Below are 11,637 nucleotides of genomic sequence, written 5' to 3' on the forward strand. Positions count from 1 at the left end.
ATGACAACATTTGATAAGACACAGATCAACTGGAGTAAAAACTAACAAACAGTAAAGTATTTAACATGTGAGAAATCTCTGGTCACTTTAATACAACTGAGCATCAATTCTCTAGGTACAAAGGACACAGGCCAACCTTATAGAAAAGAAAGCTCTCTGAAAAAGGCTTGCATCATATTAGGCAAATCAGTCAAACATGAAATCCCAATGCATGGAATTATTTGGTATATAAATAGGTAAATACATTGCATAAGCAAATTTTAACTGTCCTTGGCACAGTTGCTACTGAGTTTTAATCGCAGTTCTGATATCATAGAATCATTTAGGTTGGAAAAGATCTGAGATCATTAAGTCCAACCATTAATCTAACACTACTACAAGTCAAACACTAAACCATGTCCCTAAGTGCTACATCTACATGTCTTTTAATACGTCCAAGGACAGTAACTCAACCACCTCCCTGGGGAGCCTGTTCCGGCATTTGACAAACCTTTCCCTGAAGGAATGTATCCTAATATCCAATCTAAACCTGGTGCAACTTCAGGCCAATTTCTCTTGTCCTATCACTTGTTACCTGGGAGAAGAGGCTGACCCTCACCTGGCTACGCCCTTCTTTCAGGTATCTGTAGAGAGTGATAAGGTCAATCCTGAGCCTCCTTTTCTCCAGGCTAAACAACTCCAGCTCTCTCAGCTGCTCCTCACAGGACTTGTGCTCCAGAACCTTCACCAACCTCACTGCCCTTCTCTGGACATGCTCCAGCCCCTCAATGTCTGTCTTGTAGTGAGGGGCCCAGAACTGAACACAGCACTTGAGGTGTGGCCTCACCAGTGCTGAGTACAGAGGGACAATCACTGCCCTGGTGCTGCTGGCCACTCTAGTGCTGATACAAACCAGGATGCCATTGGCCTTCTTGGCCACCTGGGCACACACTGGCTTATGTTCAGCTGCTCTTTACCAGCACTCCCAGGTCCTTTTCTGCTGGGCAGCTTTCCAGCCACTTTGCCTATGCCTGTAGCACTGAATGTGGCAGATGTGAGCCAAGAGCAGGATCCGGCACTTGGCCTTGTCGAACCTCACACAATTGGCCTTGGCCCATCTATCCAGCCTGTCCAGACCCCTCTGTGGAGCCTTCCTGCCCTCCAGCAGATCAACACTCCCACCCAACTTGATGTCACCTGCAAACTGACTGAGGGTGCACTTGATCCCCTCATTCAGATTGTTGATCAAGATACAAAGATATCTGCAATTCAGGACAAATGTTCCCATATCAAAGTGCTCAGGGAAGTTTTGTTCGTAACAAGAACAAAAAATAGAAAAGTATGCCCAATGGATATATTTGCCTTATTATTTACTTTTAAGAGATCTTCCAGGGAAGAACTTGATTTCTTAACATATGCGGATAAAAAACCAAATTTGTTAAACAGCTCTTCAATACAACATGAAAATAAAACGAAATTGTAATGGTCAAAAAAAGTCAGATGACAGGAAGAAGGCAGAGCAGAGTAAAGGTGAAGAAGTTTAAACACTGATGATAACTAACAAACTATTAAACTAGGCTTGAGGGACTTGCCTTGCTGCACAGTTTCCTGTTTGCAAACAGTGACATTTTTCTAAAAATAAGCTTTAGCTTGCACTGAAGTCAATACAGAGCAGCCTAATATTTTATGCAGGAGATCACGAAGGTAACCACAAAGATCTTTCTGGATTCCTTTGTGGTGTTGGTGAATGCAACGAAGTCTCTCCTGAACCACTGTCCTTCTCATTTCAAGTGCCCATGCCCATTAGTCATAACATTTTCACAATATTATGGCAGCAATTAAATCAGTTATTTGCACAGAACAGTAGTATGAGGCAAGTATTTTACGTATTTTTATATATTTATGTATGTATTATATAAACATTATATAAAACGTAAGTATCTATAAAAATTCTTTTTATATAAATACAATGGGATTTATGCTTCTGATGAAATTTATCAGGTAGAACACAGCGAGCTTGCTGCTAAGGTGACAGGCAGCAAACCCAAGCAGTTTAGTGTTGACATGAGCAAACCCAACACTGTAGTGTTATGTGGGAAATACGATATTTCCTCCCTTAGCCACACACAAGTCTGCAGGTCAACAAGCAAAAACAAAGTCCAATTAAAGAGAAACTTTATTTAGTTTATGAGGAAAAGAAGACAAAGTAGAAGGACAAAGAACAGAGATATTAAAAAGCTAAGATGAGTTGCACAACAGCACCTGCAGAAGTAGCAGTTGGTATTTTGTCCAATCTCACTATTATCTCTTGGTATTTGATAGTGGTGAAAGTGTGCTGCCCATATGTAGAAGCAGAGCAAACTGTGTTGCATCAGGAATGCATGCCTTTGAGGAGACAGGTTTACATCTGACACACAAACATGAAGTAGGGCATTCAGCCATCACTCCCTATAATGGTGCCACAAAGCAAGTTTCACAGAGTACAGCACACAGCAAGGTAATTCAGTGAGAGTTATGAGAACTGTACTCGACTACTAATGCTGAGAAACACGTCTGAAAAGCTAAAAATAAGTTCACCAGGTTCAAGTTCCTAGGATGAGTCTATCTTCAACAGGTAGAAGCAGAAATTACTTGTAAATACAGCTGACAAATGTGCTAACACTCCTTTTTTTATCAAAAGCAGCATATTAATTAGTCATGCTTATTTTTGCTCTGGTAATTCACTCATGCTCACACAGATGTATTTCCACAACACTTTGTAACATAGAATGTCCTCCTGTGGTTAAATGTTGGTTTATTAATGAATTGGTAACATTAATGTTGCATGTTGTCAGTTTTTATGTGTAGCCATTGTGCTGAGCAGTGCCAGCTCAAGCAGCTTTCTAACCTGTGCTGATACTTCAGGTACACAGTTGAAACTTAATAAAACAGACCTGCACTATGAAAAAATTCCCAGATATGGTTTGCTACCTGAGTCCCCAACAATTCTTGCAGAGGCACAGCCTGAGGACAGAGCACAGACAAAAATGGCCAGCCCTGCATTGAATATGCAGAGCAACTATCAGACCACACAGAAATTTTGCATCTGTACAAAGATATTTCAGACAGCTTCCTTCAGGCTAAAATGGCTTGTTTCAGTTCATGTCAAATACATCTCAAGAAAAGAAAGAAAAAGCTACATTCATTATTGAAGTCAATAAAAAAAAACTTCAGAACTGACCACTGAAAATTACGCTCCGCTCTGCCTGTACATAATTTGAGTATAGTTACTTACAAAGCACTTCAACAAGTTTCCAACTCAGAGACTTAAAAACACATTTTTGAGTATAAAAATTTCCTCCATTAAATATTGTCCATACTGGATGCAAGTTATTATATGATACTCAGTAAGTCACACTAATCCAGGAAAACTAATGCATTGAAATAAAACCAAGAATTTCAGTTGTAAAATCCAATTCAATTATATGAAATATGACAGTATTTCACTCCAAATTAGAAAGAACATACTTCAGTACCTTGAAGACTAGAACTATAAATATAAAATTATATAAAAAACTCATGTGAAAAATTACAACTTTTCAAAAAGCAAAGATTTTAGCTGAGATACTTTAAACATGGGAGTGAATTGCATACTGTTGTTACTAACAAAAACATCGCTGCAGATTCCAAAAGCAAATGTTCATCCTATATACCTGTTCAGGTGCATCTTCAAGACTGATTATCCATCTCTATAAATTTATGTTCATACTCAACCTGTTAACTTATGTTAAATGACTGGTTTTTGTGGTTTTGTTTTACATCAGGTTTTAATTACATTTTTAAGTAAAATTTAAAAGGTTTTGTTTTTTGAAAGGTGAGAGGAGGCTAGGTGTTCTATTAACAATTAATGAGTAAGAAAAAGAAATTAGTATATAGGCTTAGGAACAACATTCTTCCAGAAGAAGGCCTGCTCCTCTTTCTTACTAGTCAATAACACTGCTTTCATTGTTTTTCTGCTCCTAAGAGTTAATAGAATTCCTCCTTCCCAAAGAATTCGGAAAATACAGTGAAGTATGAATGCACACTGCAGGCAATAACCCAATAACTTTCTTTAATCTAAAACATTAGGTGATATAAGTAGAAATAAAGATGAAGATTAATTTCCATATTCTTACTGCAAATCTGAAGCAATGACCAGCACACGGGTTCAAGGTCCTCACAAGCAGGATAACATAAGACATTATGTAACGATTTTCTAACTGAATGACTGGCTATCACACTTTCTTTAACCAGTATTTTGTCAAGGAACCCAGCAGGCCAGCAGGAAGACCTTCATGTTTCTATAATATTCCACCCTACTTTTTCATGACAATGTTTTAACCGAGATGAAATCAGATCTTGTCTAAGATCTTTTCAGATCTCGTCTGAGAACATAACACATGTACAATTGCTTACCTTTCCTTCTTGCCCACTTGGAGAAGGAAAATATCATAAATAATGCCAGGAAGGTCTTAAGTAAAAATATTTATAAAGAAACATCTTGGTATTTTGACCGTAGTCATCAGAACACTATTCCTTAAAATATACAGTAGTATATTTGCATATCAAATGCATGCAAATATTTTGAATATTAACAGCTAAAATAGCATAGTTTTTGTGGAGTGCATAAATTCTTCATCGTAAACTCTTTAGGAAATAAAATCTTTGCTTCATTGTAAAACTTTAGTTTATGCTAAATATGCCATTTTATTTCCAAAATCCGAAGTTAATGAGGATTAAGAGCACAAAAAAATGTAGCTTCTCACCTTTGTCTTCATGTAGAATGGTGATGACTGGTGAATGGGCAAGTCCATGAGGCTATTGGAATTTGTGACACTATTACTGTTAGCATGTTCATCTTCTCTACTGCTGTCATCAGACTGATCAAAATCATCACTGTCCTGGTCCATTTCCTCCTCCTCTTCCACCTCCTCCTCTTGATCACCAGCATGTTCATCATCATCTTCTTCTTGGTTACAAGTAGAATCTTCATCCACTGTAATAAGTCTATTATTATTTTCTTCTAACTGTTCCTGCTGAGACTCATGCCTGCCATCAAATCCAGGTTCTTCTCCTCCTATCTCCCCATTCCTCCCAATGTGCTGCTCCTCTTGTTGTCGTCTTTGCTGCTGCTCCTCCTCTTCTACGACCCGATTCATCTGCTCCTCATCTACTTGGCTTGAGGAAGCATTACCTCGAAGAGATCCACCAGTTCGCCGCCTCTTGCTGCCCACAGAGAGCAGTTCCTGATTCATTTCCAAAAGCCAGCTTGCTACTTCTTGGACCTTGGCTAGGCTATCTGAAGATGCAAATGCCTTCACATTCTAAGGAGATAAAGAAAAAGCAGAAAATTACAAAAGTTATATTTTTTTATTAGATAAAGCAGTAAGACCCTATTTCACTGTATTATTCCTAGCAACTAAAAACTTCCAGGAAACAAGGAATAATTTCTACTCGACACACAACTAGAAAAACCCAAATAAACTGCAGGCAACTTTCTAGCAAGAGCATTATTTGTTCTGTCAAACTGTCTGATCATGGTCTCTTTAAGCACCAGATTCTGCAAAATTCAGAAGAACTAGTTGCCCTCCTAGAGAATCCACAAGAACCATTAACATTCATGCTAACAGAAGATACAAGTATGCAATACTACTTGCAAAAAATTGGACATGGATCATTTCAAACAGCATTTATTTTCCCTCTCATTTGATTACAGACTTTGTATATTATTCACAAACTGCTATTGGTCTTATGCCTTAAGAGAAGCATATTATCAGATATAATTGAAAGCTTCATTTCTTGTTATTCTAATTTCCTTTTAGATTAATAAAGGAGAGAACACCCATTAAAGAATACAGCTTTATCACTGCCAAGTCTTAAGTTGGCCAGAGAGATGCCCAGTGGTCAAAAGCAGACATCACTAGGCAGCCTGTACGGCCCAGAAATGGCATATACCTCACCAGGAAAAAAAATCACTGTTAGCAGTAAAGTTCTCCAAAGTCTAAGAAGCTACAATAATTGTTAAATGAGTCTCTGAGATGTTAAAAAAGGCCAAAATTAGGTGCGTATTAATAAAAACTGAAAAATACTAACGTAATTTCCAAATTATTCATGCATTCAACTACCCACGTGCATCCAAGCAATATATAAGTACAGACGGCTAGAACACAGACTAATTCATTATTAAATTTGGTATCAGATTTCCAGCTATACAGCCTTTGAGGCTGGCACATCCAGACTCTGGTTTCCCTAGATTCCAGCAATGTTTTCAGTAGGTCAAGTCAGACACAACTCAGCAAGTAGTCAGATTCACAGGCTATGAAAGCAGTACATGAGAACATGTGCAGAGAGAAATTAGCTTAGAGCCACTGTCCTCGGGGGGCCCACAGCCCACACACACCACACACTCAGCAGGCTACACTGTGAGAGAGAGATTCGGAAAGCACAAGACCACAAATGCTGGAAGGGAGCACAACTTCTGAGTATCCTTGGAGTAGGAGCAGTAAAGGACATTTCCATGAGCACAGGACAATAATCTCTGAGCCTCGACCACCACCACCATCACCCCCTCCTTTTTCTTAAGTCATCTATCTCTTACAGTTTAATTTTTTTTTTTTCAAAACACAAAACCTAGGGCCTCGGATGATGGAACAGATAAACCCCAACTTTTTTCCATTCACCTTATTGGTGACGAGGGAAAAAAGTACCAGAAACCATAGCTCTACTGTAATTTTCAGTGTGCTGTACTATAAAAGCCACAGAAACACATTTACAGATGTTTTTCAGCTCCTTCTCTGAGGAGGATTCGTAGCTGAGATTTTGCACTTCTCTGCACCCTTCTTCCTCAGGGAAACACTACATACATCCCAAAGACAGGGTTCTCAAGTTTCCACGTATCTACCCAGGTGAAGATTCCCCCAAATAAAACCTTATAAGATCAATCACTGAAATATGTGTTCAAAGAAAGTATCCATTAAGTTCCAGTCAGTGAATGAGAAGCTAACACTAAAAGACAGTTAAGCTCCACACATTCAATGGAAGGAAACAGACTCTGTGCTGACGCTTGATTTTTCCATGGATAAAAAGCTTTAGGACACTTGGGTGCACATGACCCAAAACAGAAGCTAATGTCTCTGTTTTTATATTCAAGTGGTATCAAAAACAAATGTGTGTATTTTTCTATGTACAGTAAGGAGCACTTGAGAAAGATGCCATGAAGAGTACGCTTTCAGAGAAATGTTTTCACTTAACAGTTTTCCCCAAAGCTCAGAAACCTTAGCATGTGGGAGTGATGTTTAATAACATTTCATCAAAAGACAAGTTTGGTTGCACACATAATCTGATGTTATTAGAACTTATGTATCAGGCTTGCTACACAGTTTGGGTGTTATGAACAAAACAATACTACATCTTATTTTCTCAACTTGGAAATTTGAAGCACTAAGTAATGTAAAAATCTGTAGTAAAAAAAAAGCAAAAAAAAAGCTGAAGATGTTTACGTCTTCACAATCTAGCAATTCCAGTTTCCACTACAAATGTTTCTCTAAGTAGCCATGAGTGCAGCTTAGAAGTTTAATTGCATTTTTTCAGTATCAGCAGCATTATATATGCAATTATTGGTTTAGTATGTACTTGATAAAACTGCAAATGCTGCATTTGTTTCAATAATTTAATACATACTTTCAATTTGTATCTGTAAGCAACGAACATAAAAGGTCAGCTTTGAAACATTAATCAAATGCGAGAATCCGCTAAATGTTTAAGGGACAAAAATATCAGTGTTGTTACTGTTATTATACCCAAATAAAATTCCAGCCAATTAAAAATGTACACTAGTAGTATCATATATTTTTAATTATTCCTACATTTTTGAGTGACCATCAGTTCACGAAATTAGCTTTAGTCATTAGTGGTTTCCATTTTACTCTGCATCTGCACGAATAAACTCGTTTTTTCAAGAAGCCTGTAAAATACATTATCAAAATTTAATTACAAGCAGTGCTACATCAGAAATCATCAGTATGCAGAGAGGTGATGCATTTGCTAAAGAACAGATGGATGTACATTATCTGAGAGATTTGAAACATTGAAGCTGCCTTCTGTCATGTAAGTGCTTTCAGAATTAACTACTGTCAGCTAATACACAAGACACAATAATTTCCATATATAAGGTAGATAAGGAATAAGAAAGGATTATTATTTTGCTGGACAAAGTGTATTTACAAATCAGCTTCCAGAGAACTGAAATGATGTGTTTTCAGCTGATACAGTGTCTCCTTCATTTATACAGTCAGAGACTAAAATGACTCAAACCAGCAAAAATTCAGAAGAACCACTGAGGAAAACCACTGTTTTTCCTACCTGCCTCAGATCACATAGATTTTTTTTCAGACAGACACCAAAACATTGCAGTGCAAGACTTTGCATAAACATGAAAAACTCATTAAACTTGGTCAATGAATCTAAGTTGGCAATTCCCAGGTAAGTTTCTTAACACTTGCATTGCATGGGAAAACAAAATGCAAGAGACCCCTACGGAAAATGGAAGTCTCCAGACTCACCCAACAGTAAACTCAGAGCTGATGAAGGCATCCCACACTTCTATTGAAGACTGCATGCATCCCCCACCTCTATTGAATATTAAATGCTGTTTAAGCATAATTCTTCAGCTTCATCCATTATATTTTCACAGAAGGTAGATTATAAAAATAAATATGAACAACAGTTGCTCAAAACAAGAAATGTCAAGCCATACTAGAAGACTACAGGGAAAACTACTCAGGGTTATCTGCCACAACAGGTTGCATTCTGTACTGAGAGGATGACCACTTCACTTCCTGCTTTACTGCTGAAACATCTCTATCCTGCTAATACAGATACAAAAGTCGTTAAGTATTTTTAACCTACAAACCCACTAACTATGGGAAAATGAAATTTCTATCAGTACTGCTTGTTTTTATTACTCCTTTTTTATCACTTGAAACTGCAAGGAATAAAGGAAATGAGGTGGATGTAGAGAGGTGGAGGCTGGGGAGTGGTGGGATTTGTTTTTTAACAAAATATAACAAATTGTGAAAAGGTTTTAAAGAATTAACTTGGAAATTAATGTATCAGACTAACTTGGATACTAACCTAAGTATCATGACAGCATTTCGTGAAAAGACAGAATAGCTACAGACACAACATGGTTTATGCACAGTGAATGCTGCTAGAACAAATCTTTTGAGATTACAGATTTAGTGGACAAAGACAATTGCACTAACACATAAACTTCTGTAGATATTTGACTAAATCGTAGCACTGTAGTGTATCTGAGCTTTTTATTGTGTTATTTAACTGTGCAATACTGAAGTGATGCAAAAGCAAAAAAGGAACATCCCACCCAAGCTAAGGATCTCCTCAGGTTTCATTTCAACATCCAAATCCACCTTCTGAAAAGAAGTATGAGACCCCTACAAGCACACTCTGCCCAAGACCGACACTGGTGCATTGGTCCTCACGAGCAATCAGCACAGTGCTGTAGGGGCAGATGTGCAAAGCTGAGACACAGCACCCACAGGATACCGGCTCTGGGAAGGGGAAATGACTTATTCCCAAAGCTGCTTGGACATCCCAAGCCTAAAATGACCCTCACAGTTGGAGCACACCTTCTGCTTTAGTTTCACCCAGAAGGTGCTTTGGGACAGCTGTGCTTCAACTCATTCTACTGGAGAGCAGGTGTGGACAATCAGGAATCAGACTTTAAAAGGTGCACTTGATCCAAATCCAAACTACCACACAAAGTGCAAATACATCTCACAAGCCAGGCTATCTAAGGCCTGCTAAGCCCGTTTGAAAAACCCCTTGCATACAAAGGGGATTTACATGCAGCATCAAGCAGGCACAAATAAGTAACACAGTTAATACTGAGACTGTGAACCGTGTTTTACTAAAGAAAAATATATATTTGAGTATGGCCATGCTAGCTAATGTTGCAAAACACTATGAGCAAGACACGTACATGATGTATTAAAGAAAACAGTTAATTTATTGGTCTGATTACTGGCTACACAGTTTTATATATGGGAAAGATTTTGAACAATAGCAAAGTAACAAACCTGTGTTGGATACATTGCACAGATGAAGAAAATAAAAAACCTTCTGTATTTCATCAGCACGACTGAAACACTAATTTTCAGTAGCTTTTCTTCAAAATAAAATACATCATTAACAATGTATCTCGTTCTACAAGCATGCATGCTTCTTCTAAGAATGATAAATTACTTCTTCCAAACATATACATACCTCAAATCTCTCAGTCAACTCCATTATTCACAGCTCCAAGCTCCAGAACAAAATAGCAGCTAAAATGATTCCCTGCTACTACCTTACTATTAACCTCCAAGCAAAGCTCTGCCAACACTTAATAGAATAGCATGTGCAATGTTTCTGTTGTATTAGAAATTATCCTGCTCCTTTTTCACTATCTCAATATACTTTAACAATCAATAGTTTATTCAGTGCAAAGTGGCCAATGCAACAAACACTAAATGAAAGTGCTCCTCTAATTACTTACTTATGTCAAACATAAATCTGACAGCACACAAAAGAATAGATTTAGTATTCATTAAATTTAAAAAATACCACAATTAACATTTCCTGCTTAAATTTAATTAAGTCCAGCTGTATTTAATCTTCTTTTGCAGCCAGTTTTAATTATCTCCCTCTCCACTGAAATTCAGGCCCAACTTTCCATATACCTGCTGAAGCTTTTCATCAAGTCCTGGTGTCCTGACCTCTCCTCCTGAATGTTTCTGAACAAAGACACTTCCAGGTTTCCCACCACATATGGTCTACTGTAAGATGTCTCTGCCTCCTGTTCACCTGCTTCTATTTAACCTCACAATCCTATTTCAACAGACTTTACCCCTTCTCTCCCTATTTCACCATCCAACTTAGTTTTTTCCTCCCAGGACTGCCTCTGAAAATGGCTCCCTCTCTAATCCCAGGCCTCAATTTCCCAATCCCCTTTAGCCTCCAGTGCTACTTTACAGTCTCAGACACTTTGGTTCATTCCGATCCGCTCCCCACAGAAAACAAAGAGATTTAAAAGAGAGACAATATCTGATAATACATTTGACAGAGCCACATCCCTGGCTATCAGAGGACAACTACACAGAAACCATTAAAAACAACATTTTGCTTTAACTCTGGGCATGAAAGACCTATCACGTAATCCTACCCTCTTCTGGCACAAATACATTAAGTATTTAACATGGGATAAAATATGAAATAGTACACAAAACCCACTAGAGAATAAGAATACAAAAAGCAGTTTAGAAAACAAGTAAATGCTACAAGAATTTACATATATTTAGCAGTATTTAGGCTAAGTGGCTCAGTAAGGAAATACCAGAGGTAGAAGAGAGATGAATAGACCTTTCTTGAGCAAGAGTTTAGAAGAAACAGTCTGAGCTACAAGCAGTCACATTCTTTAGATTATGATAGAGTGTGTATGATCATACAACCGCATACAAGGTTCAGGCACACACAAACACAGAACCTGGATGTGTTAGAGCTCATAAGGATTCCACAGATTCTCTTTGCAATAGCAAGAGAAGCATCAAATCTTAACGCTTTAAACCAAAGGCCTTTTCTTCC

General features: G+C 37.9%; 1 protein-coding gene across 1 annotated transcript in view; it reads right to left on the bottom strand.

Moving 5' to 3' along the window:
• FBXW7 (F-box and WD repeat domain containing 7) overlaps positions 1-5,321 on the bottom strand; it is a 101,865-nt gene extending 96,544 nt beyond the window's left edge. The window contains exon 1 of the mRNA XM_008635711.2: positions 4,764-5,321. Within this exon, the coding sequence (XP_008633933.1) occupies positions 4,764-5,252 (489 nt within the window). The 5' untranslated portion in view covers positions 5,253-5,321. The remainder of the gene's footprint in view (positions 1-4,763) is intronic.
• Positions 5,322-11,637: the final 6,316 nt, after the last annotated feature.

This window comes from Corvus brachyrhynchos, unplaced genomic scaffold (genome assembly GCF_000691975.1).
Source record: "Corvus brachyrhynchos isolate BGI_N302 unplaced genomic scaffold, ASM69197v1 scaffold175, whole genome shotgun sequence".
Classification (NCBI taxonomy): domain Eukaryota; kingdom Metazoa; phylum Chordata; class Aves; order Passeriformes; family Corvidae; genus Corvus; species Corvus brachyrhynchos.